This window comes from Cydia strobilella, chromosome 11 (genome assembly GCF_947568885.1).
Source record: "Cydia strobilella chromosome 11, ilCydStro3.1, whole genome shotgun sequence".
Taxonomy (NCBI): Eukaryota; Metazoa; Arthropoda; class Insecta; order Lepidoptera; family Tortricidae; genus Cydia; species Cydia strobilella.
Genome location: NC_086051.1, coordinates 2,416,847 through 2,436,376, shown reverse-complemented (window position 1 = coordinate 2,436,376; position 19,530 = coordinate 2,416,847). Strand labels below are relative to the sequence as shown.

The 19,530-nt window shown below is 38.1% G+C and overlaps 1 protein-coding gene across 2 annotated transcripts in view; it reads right to left on the bottom strand.

The window, feature by feature from the left end:
- Window positions 1-19,530, bottom strand: part of LOC134745350 (tyrosine-protein phosphatase Lar) — a 631,884-nt gene that overhangs the window by 577,860 nt on the left and 34,494 nt on the right. For both annotated transcript variants that reach the window (XM_063679373.1, XM_063679374.1), the window contains exon 2: window positions 15,460-15,504. In XM_063679373.1, coding sequence (XP_063535443.1) covers window positions 15,460-15,480 — 21 coding nt within the window. In that variant the 5' untranslated portion in view covers window positions 15,481-15,504. The remainder of the gene's footprint in view (window positions 1-15,459; window positions 15,505-19,530) is intronic.

Sequence of the window (19,530 nt, the reverse complement as noted above, 5' to 3'; positions counted from 1 at the left end):
TAGCTTCTGAACGTTACGCGTTTTCTGCGTGGGATGATGATTGATAAAAACTGCCCTATGTCCTTTCCTGTCCTCAAACTATCTCCAAACCAAATTGCATTGCGAGAAGAGTTAACAGACCGACAGACAGACAGAGTTACTTTCGCATTATAATATTAGTATGTAGGGATATATGAAGTTAACATGTATCATAAAAACACGTGTTATATATTTTTAATACAATAAAAGTTGATAAAAATCGAATCGACGGAACGTTGTCGCGACGTAAACTTGAAACGTTCCATCGCGTGCCTATTATCATTCCTTTCGTAATTTTGTTTTCATAGTCCATTACTGAATTGAGGTTCATTTGCTCCCTACAAAAAATTACTATATTAAAGGTCCAATAGTCCCCATTGATTATTTAACATTAGCAGACGCGTTGATGTTGCCGCCGTGCGGGGGAGGAAAGATAATAAAATTAATAAAACTTCGAATGTTAGATAAATGTTATTAGACGCTTATGGTGTTATTCATAAACGTTTGCCATCTAACAAAACATTGATAATCGTTTGTCCCTATTTGTCATTTTGACATTTCTGTTTGTTAGGAAGAGACAAAATTTAACAAAAGTTTGTACGAGCTTGCTAAGTTTTATGAATAAGGGGGTTACTGTATAATCTTTAGAAAAAAGGCACATATAAAAGCAGACACAACTTATATTTAAATCATACCAAAGATAGATATAACTCCGTAATAGATGGATACAGTCTAAGGAAAAAACGTGCCTCGAAAATCAAGAAAATTTGATTCTCGTTCAGAGGGCGCTACTAGTTTTGGCCTACAGTCGTATAGATGGCGTTGACGGTTTCGTTTGTTATTTAACAATTTTAACGCATATCAGTGAAAGAACATGGGTCAAAATCATAAAAATAATTAATGCAAATAAAAAAAATCATTTATCTATATTTAAATACATTTTATCGTATTTTTATAAATCTTCATTTTTAGTTTTAAAGTATGTCGACAGATGGCAGTGAATTTACTGGGGTTACAAAATTTACTATGACAGTACCGCTCTAGTATATGTTACTCTATGATAAAACTGTCGGTAAAGTTTTTTACCGATTCCAAACTGTCCCGAATGCATTCAGATCAGACCATATCAAAAATATTTTTCTAACATTAAGCCAATATTACGGTTTATACACAGGTTTATCTCACGTATTTTTATTCACTTGCGTGACATGTTGCGGAGATTCTGGGTCTCCATTTTAAGCACTAACAGTGCTTGAATAGAGGTTAATGTTAGTTGACTCACGACTGTTTAATTAGATCATTTTATTAACACTTATTAGAGAAATTCGTTACAAAAAAACCGGCCAAGTGCGAGTGGGACTCGCGTTCCAAGGGTTCCGTACATTATAAATTTTTTTTATGTGAAACGTGAGTGAAATGTCTTTAAAAAACCCGTAGGGATCAGATCAAAAACTAAGGTTTACCTGTCATCTATAGGTAAACTATTTTGTGTATTTTTGTCAAAATTTTAGACCCTGTAGTTTCGGAGATAAAGGGGGGAATGGTCATTTTTTGGCTATTTTCTTAAATAACTTCTAAACTATTTATTTTAAAATTACAAAAAAATATATTTAGTTGAGATTCTCAAAATTAGCTCTATTATTTGATATGTATCACGATAGTTTAAAAAAAAAGTATTTTTTAATTTTCTCATTTACCCCCCAAAAATGGCCCCCATATTTAAAATTCATTTGTTTACGTCCATCTTTGGGATACAAACTTACATATGTGTACTAAATTTCAACTTAATTGGTCCAGTAGTTTTGGAGAAAATGGGCTGTGACAGACGGACAGACAGACAGACGCACGAGTGTTCCTATAAGGGTTCCGCTTTTTCCTTTTGAGGTACGGAACCCTAAAAATGTAGCGGAAATGAGTAAAACCCAAATGACAATGAAGGAATTAGCGACCGTCACTTGGCAAAGAATCCTAATCATAATAACTCTTGATCGTATCGCGTTCAGGCGACGAACAAAAGGCGCCCTACAATGGCGCCGGAGAGCGCTAACAAATTACAAGCCCGCAGATAACTAAGCAATATTAAATCATAGTAATTTGTGGCAAGACGCGGCCCCTTTTCCGACGAGTTATCTTTCTAGGCCCCGGAATACTGGCGTTATTGTTACTTTGTTTTGATAAGCTAATCAAGATAGGGATCGTTAATTAAGTCAGGTACTCGTTTATTACTACTGCTTAGTCCAGATACAGACATATTAAATATATTAATAACGGGTCACTCACGTGTTTTCGAAAAACGCTCCTCGGTGCGGAGTGAAACATGTCGAGCGTTTTTCGACTTAAAATACGTGAGTGACCCGTTATTAATATATTTAATAAAGTTAGAAAAGTTTAAAATTTACATGATTTAATGAAAGTTCGCGTATGTCACTGCTGTGTAAGGCTAAAGAAGTTGCGGAACGTTTTAAAAATGTCGATTTTTTTATCTTTCATAAGAAAATACAACGAAGTTACCATTAAGGAAATTTTCTTCCCCAATTCAATGTCACAAATTTCGATATTTTTCCACGTGGAAATTATGCAATTATGGAAACTTTCTGTCAGCACATTAGTAACTAAATACCCTCAAAGCCACAAAGAGCCAACTATCTATTAGAAATACAAACATTGATGATAAGTACCTGATTTTCAAAAAATCTTGTCACTGTACGCATTCAATAAAATGCTCTTCGTTCTGTTCTGGTATAAAACATTTATCAGGGAGTCTTTACAATTATACTTAAAAAAAAATAGTATTTTAATCAACCATTACCTACTTGTATACAGGGCACAAAATAATCCAGTATGAGATTAATAACTCTTCGCTCAGTTGCGACTGAAAACAGTACTTTCTTCATTTGCACGAAACATCTCACTAATAACTAGGGAATAAATCAAATTATTTTATGAAATATTTTGATTTGTGTTTTTTATGTAGTCACACTACTATATAAATTATTTTAAAATTATAAGTCCACCTCGCCACCCGCTTCGGCCACCGGTGGTTTGGTCAAATTTTCTTCAGTTTGTGATATCTATTTCAGTTTATAATCTCACTACTACACAGCGAGCATAATGTTGTCATCTTCAACAAATACTAGCTAATTTACTCACAACAGTCACAACATGTTATGAAATATTAGCTTCCCAAACATTATACAGACATAAAACGATACAGCACGAGCCAACTCGGCGTGAAACTGCAATTTCGCCGCTCATAAACCAGCAGCGCGGCGCAATCGCATCTTTTCACTGGCTCCTTGCGCATTAGCAATTCTAACCATTGCAATAGTTGGTCGGAAATTGTAATACTTAGTCTTAATAAACCCATTCGTAATGCTGAATATAAGGAGGCGTGAGCGCGACTCGCCCGAGGCGGAACCGACGCTGGATTTACGGGATGGCTTTCACAGACCTATCCTGTCTAGTTGTGCTAGCGCTAATTAAATAAAACATTTAAGTGTTTAGCTGTAGAAGGATGTGGAAGTTTGGAAAATTCCCGAATTTGCTAGTACCTAACAGTTTCGAAATCGAGAATGGATTTATTCGAAAAAAATCTGGCTTATTCTAGATATAGGTACATTTGTGGTGACCCAACGATGGAATTGCGACATGGCTTTCACAGGCCTATCCTATCCAGTTGTGCTAGAGCTAATTAAATAAAATATTTTTTAATACAGTTGCTCAAAAAATAGTAGTAGTAGTAATAAATCACTTTATTGTACAAAACAATTTTCGTGGTTGTTTAGCGTGCGGAAAGTTGGTTTTTGCGAACTAGTGCTTTTTACTTTTCCAATTTTTTTTATTTTTTACTTGTTCCAATTCATGACTACTTATTGATGAGTGTTAATATTAGTTTCCTTTAAACGTCGTAATCAACATAAAAACCTACTGTTAATGTAAGAATACGAAAAATATGCATAATTCATATTTTCTTACTTACCTCTTCATCATTATAAGTATTATAACACGTTTATTTTTTAATGTTGAAAAACCGTTCATAATAAGTTGTCTGAATGGAACGGAACGCCTGTCAAAGAAGAGGCGTATTTTCTTACTGCAAGAATGTTTTAAGTTTCCAAAGGCAACATTCGATATTGTTTTTATAAGTATACGATACACAAATAATCGTAAATAACGATATTTAGGTAATAATAGTACAATGTTTTAATATTTACAATTGTTTCTGTCTTATAGAACATGCATTTGAAAAAAAATCATTCATTGAAGTGGGTTCAATAATAATGGTAGAAGAGCCGGCAGTAAAGTTTCGAACCAACGTGATACCGCGATGAGATGCACAATGGTTTCCCATAAAACTGATGCTAAGTCCGAATTTGATAGTCTGCCACGGCGGAACTAGCCGAAAGTACAAAAAAAATAGCCACTTCCGGTGCGAAAAAGGGGGGTCATTTAACCCATCTGATACTGCAATAAAAGCTATGGCATCAGTTAGAAATTTACTGGTAGATACAGAAAAGCGAAATCTGCCAGTATGATTCCTGCCGGAAGTGCTTGGCATACGCTCTCAAAGGTGACCATCGGGACCCCTAAATTAACCCATCTGATACCAGCATGAAACCAATTCCAGTCGGTAGATATGAACCTTCTCTTCAGGAATATATAAGTCTGCCAGGGCGCTTTCAGCCGAAACACCTTGACATACGAGATTATGTGAGCAACATCCGTGGAACCCGTATTTTGGAATTGTACAAATTACAGACATTTTAATTATTGCAGGCTTATGATTTATTACCTAATGCTTATATTTGTATATTTTTATGCCATTAATAACATATATTTCAAATTTATTAATATACACAATATAATTTGGGCATTAATTTAATACCTGCTTACGGCTTTGTACTTCTTTGTTTGCCTTATAAAGGTGCTAACAAATTAGCTACCGATATCTTTACAGTTGATAGTACTCGGCTCCTGAAGTATATGTAAGTATGAAACATTATAGGTTTTATGATGTTATTTTGAGAAAATTGGAAAACAAATTTGCTTTGTAAAAAAACTCTGTTAATGAGATAATTAAATGATACCTCATTGAACAGATTCTAAAACCTCTTTTAAATATTAAACTTAACTGGCCACTTCACGTTGATAAATGAAATTACACGTTGACAATGACATTTAAGACACACAAAGCAGTTAAATACATGATGATTCTTTTTTAGATAGAATTATAGTATATTTATTTTGTTCGGTAAATAAAATAAAAATTATGTGAAATTTTCTTAATTTCTATTAAAAGTTAATTGTTCTAGTGCAAAGTACCATCTCGTAAAATTTCTGTAGCTAATTTGTTAGCACCTTATATATAAATAATAAAATAATTTCAAATTACAATATTCTTTATTTACCAAAATGACCAAAATTATTATTATTACATACTTATTGTAAACGGGTGTGAAAAGACAGGATTTTCAACGTCAAGGACGTTTTTTACCAATAATCCAAATATGAACATTTTACATCATTTTTAGGGTTCCGTACCCAAAGGGTAAAAACGGGACCCTATTACTAAGACTCCGCTGTCCGTCTGTCCGTTTGTCCGTCTGTCACCAGGCTGTATCTCTCATGAACCGTGATAGCTAGACAGTTGAAATTTTCACAGATGATGTATTTCTGATGCCTGTTGTATATTATATAAATATTTAAATGGGGCTCCCATACAACAAAAGTGATTTTTTGCTGTTTTTTTTCCGTAATGGTACGGAACCCTTCGTGCGCGAGTCCGACTCGCACTTGGCCGGTTTTTTATTTGAGTCCCTTGTTAGTTTTTCAATTGTACACTTGTGAAATCAATTTTTACCCGCCTAATTCAGAGAAAATCAAAGAAAACCAGCAATTTTCTTGATAACCATCCTTAAAACGGGGTCGATAGATATACATAAGAAAAGAAAGAAAGGGGTGAATAGAACTATTTTGGTTTAATTGTCATAGACATCGAATTTATTAACTAGTATTTGCCAACAACAAACCATAAATGCAATTGAAGAAAACATATACATATATGTATATATCTCACTTTCCCGATTTTTACACATTATTCTTCGAGACCACGGGGACAACGCCGTACTCGATACGTCGGAGGTAAATCTTAAAACTTAAATACGCGATTAAGTCCCGTTTCCAATTTACATTTGAAATAGACAAGGGAGGGGTAAAAATAAATGGGGAGAAAATATATTTTATACGATTTGCAGACGACATCGCGGCGTTTGCAGAAACTTCAGCTCAACTAGAACATCTAATGTCTACTGTAGGTTATAGGTTTACCTGTCTTTTAGGAAACTAAATATTTTCTTTTATGCCGTTTAGTACAGCTTTGATGTCTACCGTTCTCCAATTCTCCCTCAATTGCTCATAGGTTAACTGGAAGAGATCCCTGAAAGGGATAAGTTCGCCTTTGTACAAATGATGCGTTTTTCTCTTGTTTTGTATGTTTGTTTTTGTACAATAAAGAGTTTTACTACTACTACTACTACTAATGTTAACAATGGACACATTATTTAACTAATTAGGCTTAAAGATAAACATAAAGAAAACTAAGACCCTTACAACTTCAAAATGCAAAACTAATCATCCTCCAATAGTTCTCAACAACATCCCAATTCAGCAGGTTGAAAGTTTTAAATATTTAGGTAGCTTAATTACCAGGGACTCCAGGTGCACACCAGACATCGTTGCAAGGATTGATATATGGCAAAAAAAGCTTTCAACCACAAGAAACAATTATTGAAATCCCGTTTATCATGTAAAAGCAAGAAGCTACTGATTAAGGTGTACATCTGGAGTATAGCTCTTTATGGAAGTGAAAAGTTCATCACACAAATATATGCCCTTATCGGAATTCGAACCCAAGACAGTCGGCTTTGCAGGTAGTAAGTAGGCCAGACCGGTCGTCAATAAATTAGTTATCTCAATTTGTAGTATTATAAAACAACACCCTGAATGTTAAACTACGTCATTCTTGCGTCAACGCCAAGAAATGTACGGGAGAGGTGGGCATGACGGGATACTTAATGTTTCAAGTCCAATAAAACTGAAAATGCTATTCTTTTTAAGTTTATGTTATTTTTAATTTTATCTTTGGTAATCAGTCTTTCATAATCAACACTTACTAGGAACTCTCTTGTTAGATAATTAAATTAAAAATAAATTAAAATGGCCGAAAGTGCCTTCTCTCCATCTTGCCCCTAGGTATGGTAAGATGGGGAACCCCTACGGGACAAGATAAGAATAATTCATAGAAATATTATATTTAGGGCCTAAACAAAACTTCAATTTTTGGCTATTGGGTCCATCGTCTGATAACTTCTCACGAACTGTTTTACTTTTATTTCTTAAGTCGTCTGAGGGACAGAAAATGTGTTTACAGCTAACATGTACCCCATCTTTCCTTTATAACAGCATCCACCGCTTTTTTCTTGGCCTCTAACCACTCTCCTCTACTTATATTTGACTTTCTTTTATACTTTTTCACCGTTCTACAAGAGAATAATAAATAAATTCAAATCCGCAATTCTTTATCAGTTTATCACTTTAAAACTACGACCGTCAAGATGTACCCCATCTTGCCCCATGTGCCTAATGAAATGCGAAAGTTTTTTGTTAAAAAAAAACCGTACTTGAAACCAAACAAGTCCTTAGCTGTTGGCGTGATTGCTGGGCCACAGGAATAAATTAATAGTATATATGTGCTGGTGATAATAAGTAAACAAACGCAAACCAAATAAACACAAAAACCGGCCAAGTGCCAGTCGGACTCGCGCACGTAAGGTTCCGTACCATAATACCATTACGCAAAAAACGGCAAAAAAGTCACGTTTGTTGTATGGGAACCCCACTTAAATATTTATTTTATTATGTTTTTAGAATTATTTAGAATCATTTATTCATCAATTGTGCATTACAGGTAATGAATACAGGTGTTATAAACAATTAGTTATAGTTTGTTGTTATAGCGGCAACAGAAATACATCATCTGTGAAAATTTCATCTGTCTAGCTATCACGGTTGATGAGATACAGCCTGGTGACAGACGGACAGACAGACAGACAGACAGAAAGCGGAGTCTTAGTTATAGGGTCCCGTTTTTACCCTTTGGGTACGGAACCCTAAAAATAACAAGGAATATGGCAAAAACAGTTTTTTTGCAAATAAATAATTAACGACACCATTTGTCTAGCCGGTCACTGTGCGAACTGATTGCTATGATGGCGACGCATCGTCATGCGTTAACGGGATTCTGATGGTTGGTCAGTCGTGTCGCCATATAAAGCCGCTACCCCGTCTCGTCTTGCCCCTCTCTCCCCTACATAAGATAGTGATTAGATACACCAAATAAGTGAAAAAACGCCTCAAGCGTAAAAGAAACCACCAAAAATCATTTTATGTCGCATTACAAGCCTGATTTAGCTATGAATACTAATACCCCCTTATTCGTAAAACTTTACGAGCCTGAATTAGTTAAATTATGTTTTATCCTTTTCTTACAAATACATAAGTCAAAATGATAGACAAAGACAAACGATTCATATAGCTAATTCAATGACTATTAATCATATTAATCACATTATTTAATTTATTTTAACTTAATTTATTATAAATATGTGTTATTAATAACGTAATAATATACAAATATAAGCATAGAGTAATAAATTAATAAGCCTGCAGTATTTGAAATGTCCGTAATATGTCCAATTCCAAAATACGGGTTATACGGGTACCACGGATGTTGCGCCACATAATCTCGTATGTCAAGGTGTTTCGGCTGAAAGCGCCCTGGCAGACTTATATATTCCTGAAGAGAAGGTTCATATCTACCGACTGGAATTGGTTTCATGCTGGTATCAGATGGGTTAATTTAGGGGTCCTGATGGTCACCTTTGAGAGCGTATGCCAAGCACTTCCGGCAGGAATCATACTGGCAGATTTCGCTTTTCTGTATCTACCAGTAAATTTCTAACTGATGCCATAGCTTTTATTGCAGTATCAGATGGGTTAAATGACCCCCCCTTTTTCGCACCGGAAGTGGCTATTTTTTTTGTACTTTCGGCTAGTTCCGCCGTGGCAGACTATCAAATTCGGACTTAGCATCAGTTTTATGGGAAACCATTGTGCATCTCATCGCGGTATCACGTTGGTTCGAAACTTTACTGCCGGCTCTCCAACCATAATAACAAAATCTATTCTAGTCGAATAAAAGCTAGAAAAATACCTCTTCATAATGTCAATGTCAATGATGTCAGTGTCACAGAATTAATAATATAAAAGTTTCGAATTTCATTCCTTACTTGTTGATTTTCTTATTTTTTCGCAACTGTATTAAAAAACGTCGTTCGATACACGTGCGGACATGTCATTCTTCACTCGTCCCGAGTTTTATCTCGGTACTCGTGAAGTAATGACATACTTTCCGCGCTAGCATCGAAATGTACTATTACAGTAGATATGGTGCTACTAGTGCGATAATTAGCACATTATGCAAGTAGGTATGTCGAAAATTTAAAGGAAGGAACGTTGTACTTACGATACATGTGCGAATAGGTAATTCGCGACTCGTGTCGATTTAAATTTATCGCCACTTGTTGCGAATTTCTTACTTTTCGCACTTCGAAGGATGTAAAAGTTTGGAATAGGCCCGGAAATAGCTGTGTTATTCGGAAAAACTAAATGTGCTACTTCTCCATTAGTGAACTAGCACGCTGAATTTACCTACAGTGTGGCTTTATACACATACCTATCCTGTATAGTTGTGCTAGGAGCGCTAATTAAATTAAATTTAATTGAAGGATGCTGAAGTTTGGAAAAGGTCTGAATTTGCTATTGTACGGCCAAAAGCATAGTGCCGATGAGGCCATAAATCATTAGGCACCGCCCCTTTTACTACCTGCTTGTAAGGATGGACCGGGCTAGGCGGGGTGAGGTTATTGATATAACGCTAGCGTCCAACAACGCGAGTAGTAAGATTAGCTCATGGCATGTCTCTGGGGAGATTTCTTTATCGGACCATAGATACATATGCTTTAGGTATAAGACTAAAATTCAATTAGAAATTATACGCAAACGGAATCCCAGAAACACCGACTGGTTAGCGTTCAAAAGCGACTTGAAGGCGGAACTGGGAGACCTTAAAGGCAAGCTAAACTCTATCAGTGACATAGAACTTGAATCAGACCGAATGGTACAAGCTGTTTATACAGCCTGGGCAAACAACTGCCCGGAAAAGAAAATCCTGGCGAAGAAGGTGCCCTGGTGGAACCCGGAGATCGCAAAACTCCGGAAGGAAACCAGGGCTGTCTTCAACGATGCTAAAAGGACTAAGGACTTTCAGCATTATGCGCAGAAACTCACTGAATACAGCAAAGCGGTGAGGAAAGCAAAAAGGAAGGCATGGATGAACCATTGCGATCAAATCAGGTCCATACCGGAAGGCATGAGACTTACAAAAGCGCTAGCCACAACGAAGTCAGTTCCGCTCACTTCAGTTAGAAGAAGTGATGGAGGAATGACTGAAACGGGGTTAGAAACCCTAAAAGTCATGTGTAACACACACTTCCCAGGCTCGATAATACACCAGAGCGTAACGGACGATATAGTAACTAGTGTGGTGGAACAACCCACTAGCACTACCAGGTACAACTGGGACACGTCTAAAAAGGTAGTAGATCACGATAAGATACAATGGGCACTATCAACATTTCAGCCATACAAAGCCCCGGGGCCAGATGGAATCTACCCCATACTACTACAAGAGGGCGCCAATGTACTAATACCACACTTAGGTAGACTGTACAGAGCGTGCATAGCTTTCGGACACGTGCCACGTGTGTGGAGGATGGTAAAAGTAACATACCTGCCTAAACCAGGCAAAGCAGATTACACAGAAGCCAAATCGTACAGGCCGATAAGTCTGTCATCATTTTTCCTCAAAACATTGGAGAAACTGGTAGACAGACATATAAGGGATGGTCCTCTTAAGAGACATCCACTGCACCAATTGCAATGTGCGTACCAGCCGGGTAAATCGACTGAAACGGCACTGCACCTGGTGACAACCAAAGCAGAGCAGGCGATAGAGAACAAGGAACTATGCCTAGCCACTTTTCTAGACGTGGAGGGGGCATTTGACCGCACCACGTATCAGGCAATCAGCACTGCAGCATCTAAACATGGCATAGAACCGACAATCTGTAGATGGATTGGTACTATGCTAAATAGCCGACTAATAAAGTCCACCCTCATGGGAGATGAAATATTAGCCACGGCCACGAAGGGTTGCCCACAGGGGGGGGTTCTTTCACCGACTCTCTGGAGCCTGGTAGTGAACTCACTGCTGGAAGAACTAAACAAAGGCCCAATATACACGGTAGGGTATGCAGATGATTTAGTGATTCTTGTAAACGGGAAATTCCCGGGAACGGTATCGGAAATCATGAATACAGCACTGAAGCAAGTGGAGAGGTGGTGCAACCATCATCAGCTCTCCATCAATCCTGGCAAAACAGTAGTAGTACCGTTTACCAGGAAAAAGACCCTTAACGGCATGAAACAGCTGAAGCTTTATGGAAGGGTTCTGGAAATGTCCGATGAAGTGAAATATCTAGGTTTAACACTAGATAAAGAACTGAACTGGAAAAAGCATGTCGAAACTACCATAACCAAGGCACTGAGGGTGTTTGGAATGTGTAGAACGGCATATGGCAAAACGTGGGGTTTAAACCCAAAGGTACTGAGATGGATCTATACCATGATGGTAAGACCTATCATTCTGTACGGATGCCTGGCATGGTGGCCAAGGACACTAAAGAGCACATGCAGGGATGCCCTTACGAAAATACAAAGAACGGCGTGCATGGCTATTACTGGCGCGTTTAGAACGACGCCAACAGCGGCGATGGAGGTACTACTAGACCTCCCGCCGCTGCACCTAGTGATACAATCTGAGGCGCGGAAATCGTTACACAGGCTGGCTTTGACAGGCCTCTGGAGCGATAACAAGCCAAAGACTAAACACACAAACATGGAATGTGACAATTTCATGAAAAGGATTACGAATATGGGCTGCGATAAGATGCAACCCAAGTTTGTGTTCCGTAAGAATTTTAATGTTAAAGTTCCAACAAGGGCTGAATGGACCGAAGGTCTTGAAGCACCAATGTCTGATGAAAATGACATCATATGGTACACAGACGGGTCCAAGACAGATTCTGGTACTGGGGCAGGCATTTATGCAAATGACTTTAGTAGTAGCATAAGCATGGGCAATTACGCCACTGTCTTCCAAGCCGAGACATACGCTATAATTGCCTGTGCACATGAGAATATAGTTAGGCAAACCCAAGGGAAGAATATCTATATTCTCAGCGACAGCCAAGCTGCACTCAAAGCGCTTAAGGCGCCTAGAGTGGACTCTAGACTGGTATACAATGGCATCCAAGCTCTGAACAAGCTTGGAAGGCAAAACAAAGTGCAACTGGTGTGGATCCCAGGGCACGAGGGATTCATGGGCAATGAAAATGCAGATGAACTTGCCAGAGCCGGATCTGCAAACAACCTTATAGGTCCGGAACCATTCGTGGGGCTCTCACAGGGAACCATCACAACGGCTATCAAAGACCTTACTAAGACCAAACACCAGGAAGAATGGGACAGTCTGACGGGTCTAAAGCACTCAAAGCTCTTTATACAAGGGGTAGACTCTGGTTGGAGCAAAAAGCTTTGGAAACTTAGCAAACGGCAACTCCAAATAATAACGGGGGTGTTTACTGGCCATTACGGGGTCAAGGGAATCCTGGCCAAGATGGGGCACGCTGACAACACCGATTGTCGTATGTGTGGCGAAGAGGAAGAGACAATAGAACACCTTATGTGTGAATGTCACGCCCTCGCCAGACAAAGAATGAAGGACTTTGGAACAGGCTACCTGGTACCAAAGGAATTCAAAAAGCTACCCATAAGGTCCATCATCCGGCATATGGAGATGGTGGGGAAGGCTCTTGAGTAGCGGACGGGTCTTTTCTAGGGGGTAACTGCACAAAAGATCCCTATGGGTCGAAGTGTATCCGAAAGGGCCCCCGAAACTATAAGATAAGATAAGATAAGGATGGACCTTTGGTCCAAGGCTCGGTAGCGGTTTTTTCTTCATACAAAAAATACCGGTATTAATACGTTATTTTTCGTTCTTTGGTTGTTTATTATTTCATATTAAATGGGACAATCTAATAATACGAAATATACATGATTCGGTCCTACATAAAGAGCATAAAATAATTAAAAATATTGAGCTATTTCGGGGTTTTTCAAAAAAACCGCTTCCTAGCCCTGCTTTGGACATTATCAATTGAATGATCTATTATAATTATTGGTTAGGTTAGTTTTGCACTCATTCTTACAAACATAATAAATACAGACTTATACCGTAATATGTTATGTTAAAATGAAATATAAATGAAAAAAAAAACAAGCGTCTTCCGACTTGAGGACAATAATCAGGTTCTATTGACGTCGAACGGTGTGTTCAGCGTCATATTACTATTAATATTTTTTATGTAAATCTTTTAATTTGTGTTATTTCAAGTAGAAACAGTACTATATATTCGCACTTAAACTATCGTGAGACATATTTCAAAATATTTATCAGTACGGTTTTTACTCACTATTATTTTTAGTCGCTTTTGGCGACATGTTTCGGATTCTTTGGGAATCCATCCTCAGGCACGAGTGTCCGCGGCGGTTGTACGTCGTGCACTGCCCGCGCCGCCCGCCCCGTCGCCGCCGCCGTGGCGTGCCGTGTAGTGAGTAAAAACCGTACTGATAAATATTTAGTACTATATATATTATTAATCGAAATAAATTTCATATACCTACGAAGGAAACAGTGACCAAGGCCTCCAGGGCCCAGGGCTAGAATCGAACCAGCGTCCTCTGCAATCGCGGCAAATGCCTAAGCCCCTCGTCCACCCGGGTGAAGGCGACATGGGTCAGCGTCACATTGTTTGTGAATATATATTATTTAGTAGAGCGATAACCGGAGACTAAGTTAAACAAGCTGTGTATTTTTTTGGGTTCCGTACCCAAAGGGTAAAAACGGGATCATATTACTAAGACTCCACTGTCCGTCTGTCTGGCACCTGGCTGTATCTCATGAACTGTGATAGCTAGACAGTTGAAATTTTCACAAATGATGTATTTCTATTGCCGCTATAACAACAAATACTAAAAACAAAATAAAATAAATACTTAAGTGGGGCTCTCATACAATAAACGTGATTTTTTTTGTCGTTTTTGTGCGTAATGGTACGGAACCCTTCGTGCGCGAGTCTCACTCGCACTTGGCCGGTTTTTTTAGTAAGTAAAGCGTAAGCGTTCCTTAGCTGTAAATGTAATTTCCGATGATGACCAAAGTTCATATAGGTACTCATAGCACCTCAAAAAAATGTATAAATTCGTTCGAACAAAATAAACATTCAACTCGATACCTTTCAAAAAGCCCCAACAGTTTTCAATGCAAAACCCTCTATAGTTAATTAATGAACTGATACCCGGCAATATGAGAGCGGAACACTTTCTATAAATTACCCGGTTATTGCCTGAGGACAATGGACACAGTGCCAGTATGCCGCCATGTGCAATCTTTTAACATATTTTAAAAGCAAAGGCCCGTGCCAAAATATTTTAATTCGGCACTTATGTAGCGGGGCTTGAATGTAACGTGAAATTGTGGGGGCAGTCCATATAGAGCATTAAATTAAGCCTTTCTGCTGGCTTTTAAGTGAGGTATATTTCTGTAAACGTTTCATAGGATCGCTCCTGTGTATACCTATATTTATGCAAAATTCATTAGCGGTATTACGTATAGATGCGGCCCGCCGTTGCTCCATTGGAAATTTAATCCCAAAGGTTTTCACATATTGATATTCACATATCGTTTTTCGTTATCTTAATGGTACTCATGTATATTCCAAGAATGTCTGTAAACATTCCACCGTATTTAGAATATAAATTCCATTAAATAACTCCACTGCAAAAATTACGAAATCACTAGCGACATCTAACGGGGGGCGATTGGACTTGCAAGCTCGTTTAGCCATTTATGCAGACTTGTTGAGTTTACATCAAAATACGTTGAAAAGCGCCATCTAACATTTCAAACCATTTACTGATTGGTTCAAGAGCGTTCACAAGCGCCATCTAGTAAACATTCCAGGGTCTACGTAGTCTAAGCTACGAGCCAGGAGTATTAGTCCGCTTTATTCGCCCGCTGGAGGCCATGATTCCCGTGTTGATAACCACGAAATTCAGTAGATGGCGCTACGAATCAACAAAAATATGGAATACGAGTAGCAAATAAATACGGGAAGTTTATTGTAGGTACTGTTTACTTACGGATATGGTTTTGGTTCCCATTCTGTTTGTAACGGGAACTATAGTCTGTAACAAAAAATGATATGTTTAAATATAAGTTCATATTATTGAAACAGCTGTTAACGGGTTTCATTTTAGTGGTATCATTTATTTTAGCTTTGTTTGCATTGCAATTGGATGCAAGTTGATAAATCATTATTGAAACTACATAATTTATTAACACACTATAATCTTCATAATATATCCTAGTAGGAATTTTGTGCGTATTTTATTATATGTGACATTTTCAACCAAAAGGTACCACATTGTCGCTTGTCAATAAGGTTGATTTTAAATTGAAGCTGTATGGAAATAGCGCCTTATTGACAATCGACAATATGTACCCTTTTGATTGAAAGTGGCACATATCAAGAAGGCGACAACGACAAACAAGCTTATGGCTCGCCTGATAGTAAGCAGTAGAGATGCCACGAATATTCGGCAACTATTCGGTATTCGGCTATTTCGCCGAATATTCGTATTCGGGGTGTTGCCTACTATTCGGCCGAATACCAAATATCTGTTGCACTAACCTAACCTAACCTAGCTAAAAAGAAAAAAATACATAATTAAAATAACCAAAAACTAGGTATATTTAATATTTAAAATGTATTCTTGGAAAGTTGTTAAATACGAAGAACCTTTTTTGAGTATTTGTTGATTACAAAATATTAACTAGGTACATTCATTAATTATGTTCAACAAAAAATATACCTTAGCACACGTTGTGCTTGGCGAACATTAGTTTTCATAATAATTGGGACTCAAAATGATCGTGCATGTCATGCCGTATATTTGGTGCTTCGGCCAAAACCCCTTTTCGGGGCATCTCTAGTAAGCAGACACCGTAGCCTATGTTACACATAGTTTCTTCCCAGGTAGCAAAATGACGTCAAATGACGTCAGCGACGTCATAATGACGTAATAATGCCGTCATTATGACGTCGCTGACGTCATTTTACGTCATTTTGCTACCTGGGTTGTTAGTCCAAAATTATCACGAGCGCGTTGCCAATCTTTTATGTTATATACAGTACATATTGGTACAAGAATTCGCTATATATAAACGCACTAAAATATGGGAAAAATAGTATCCGCAAATCATGCTACACCCCACAACATAGTAAAGGTTTAATTATACCATCTATTATAGTTCAAGTGCTATCTCGGGGTAAAATTCTCACGCTAATTACTCAGTAAATGATAAATGATACTTGCAAATTAATGCTCAAGTGGGACCCGCGTGTTCTCTTTCACTCATATCTCCTTCAGTTGTTAATTAAAAAACAACCTTAAAATTTAAGATATAAAGCTATTTCTGAAGTAAAAATGTGTATCCGGTTGACAATATCTCACTCCACTGTTACTGAAAAAGCAAACTTATTATTTGGGAAATAAAGCTGTTTTTAAAGGAAGGCTAATGAATGCGTTAGACAATCGATTTCCACATCTCGTCAAAAGAACCGGTAACCAAAAGGGCGTATGTGACAAACGCTTTTGAACGTTATATGTCTATTCCGTTCTTAATTCAAGTTTGAACCGACATTTAGAAAGCCCCAAGCACCATCTGGTTGAATCTTTTATGATTCATCATCGGTATATTTATTGTTATCGTAAAGCCGGAATAATCTTGAGATGATGTTCCCTCCTGTTTTTATGAAATCTAAGAGATTACGTCAGAATCACGAAAGAATTCTAATTTAGAATTCTTCAGGCCGATTCTGTATAACAATTTAAAATGGTATTCCTTTAATTTTGATACGACCATGAGGGTCATCACTGTCATCAGGCTTTATCGTGCCAATAAGTGGCAGCGAAATTCATCACCAATCAGCATAAGCCGCTAACGCTGATCGGTGCTCACGATCAAGGTCGTATCAAAGTAAGACGAAAATCATATGAGCAGTAATTACAAGCGTTATCCCCATTTTCCTTTCTGGATATTGACATTATGAAGAATATTTTTACACAATTTATATTTTCTGTATTACCTACTTGTTTGCTTCTAAACGCTCACTGCACCCACCTTGATATTTTTCTGTTTGGCCCTATAGTTGACTAGTAGAAAATGCCAAGAGGCATTAAGTCCGCCATTTAAAATAAATAATCAAATGAACCATAGTAATGGCCCTTTGGCTGTATGAATATTGAGTTAGTGGCGGTTATTATTTTCTATAACGTTAATATCCAGGAAAATGGGGACTACGGACTACATTTGTATGGAGAAGTGGTCACATGATGTCGTCCCCTTTCGGTATAATTATAAAGCGATGGCTTGCCGCGAAAATCAAAATGTCGTTATCTGCCTCTATGATGAACGAACGAACGAAGTGGTTCGCAGTCATTGAGTTATTTTATTACTATAGACGACATTGAAGAAATAATTGGAACTTTTGGAAACAGTAAAGAAAAGAAAAATCTCATATTTTGGACATATTTACCGCAACAATAAATATCAAATTCTAAAGAAAATAATAAAGGGCAAAGTAGAGGGCAAAAGAGGTAGAGGAAGAAGGAAGCTAGCCTGAATGGACAATATTAAAAGCTGGACTCATATTAACGACGCTGCCAACCTGAGCAGATTGGCACACGATAGGAATAAGTTCCGAGAGATGGTCGCCGACGTCCGATGAGGACATGGCATAAGAAGAAGAAGAAGACGACATACCAAACAATGAAATTGTCGCAATCACAACCTATACAACGCGACCAAAACGTCGTAAGCGCCGTAAAATTCACGGCGCTTACGCATTAAGGTCGCGAGATTCACGCTCCGCTTCTATGGTTTGATGCCAAAACGGCAGCAACTCATGGCGCAAAATACTGGTTCTCTGTGCCAGTTCTATATGTTAGTAATAATAATTCAATGTTCGCGGTAGGCACTCAGAATCGGCCTCCTTGTCGGAACCGTTTCATACCGCGTGCGTCAGTGCGGAAACGCCTTTCATAATTGACAATCGCTTCCTTTTCTCCCTAGGCCTTTTAGCAGACGATTCAATGGTGATTTAATTAGGAAAAACGGACGTTTCCTTGAGATTAAACATGTTCAAATTTGTGAATTGGGTACCTCCTGTTGTCTTAGAGAATGTTAGAGATATATTTTGATGAGGTATATTATTTAGCGCCCAAAACGAACTTAAAAATTACTTGTTTTTATTTTCAGTGCGCTAAAGTTTAGCCTAATAGGCAATGTATTGCGAATTTTGTTACATAAAAGCGTGACAAGCAACGTCAATCACAATGATGATAAACAGTCATTGTTTGAGGAGTACAATCTATGTTTTAATTATTTGCTCGTGTTACAGGCCCCACGAAGGCCGCCGCAGAGGGAAAGGAAAGCCCAAGCTCAGATGGTTGGACGGCGTATACCAGGACATCAGGACCTTTGACCTTAGGAGTGAAAAGTGAAAAGTTGGAGAAGGAAAGCCACAAACAGATCGGACTGGAGAGATTTGCTTGACCAGGCTAAGGCCCACCCGCGGCTGTAGTGCCTCAGATGATGATGATGACAGGCCCCACTCGGTACACAGATGTCTATCACAATGAAAAAGCAAACTTTGATCAACTCTGGTCAACGTGGGATTCGGACCCACATCTTGGGATTGGCGGTCCAGTCCAACACGCTACCAATTCGGTCAGCTGACCGTCCGTCATTCACAGCAAATGCTTTTGGGTGAAAAAGCAAAGAAACATGTTTCTACTAATCTTACTTACTTACTTACTTCGCTGGCTCAGCGACCCGGAGTGGATCTTGGCCTCCGATACTAGATTTCGCCATTCGTTCCTATCCTGTGCGATCCGACGCCATTCAGCCACTAATCTTTGTGATACTTATCTATGTGACAGCGTAATAATGAAAGCGTCTATTTTTATCACATGATGATAAAAGTGAAGCTGCTTTTTTAAGTAGTTACCTCCGTCCACCATAAGTCTGCCGGTCATAGGTGTTAATAGCATATATTAGGCATGACTGTCACATCGTCGCTGTTCAACATATGAATCTTCCATTTAATTAAACACAAGCCTACGAGCCGAACGTGAATGGCCATGAAA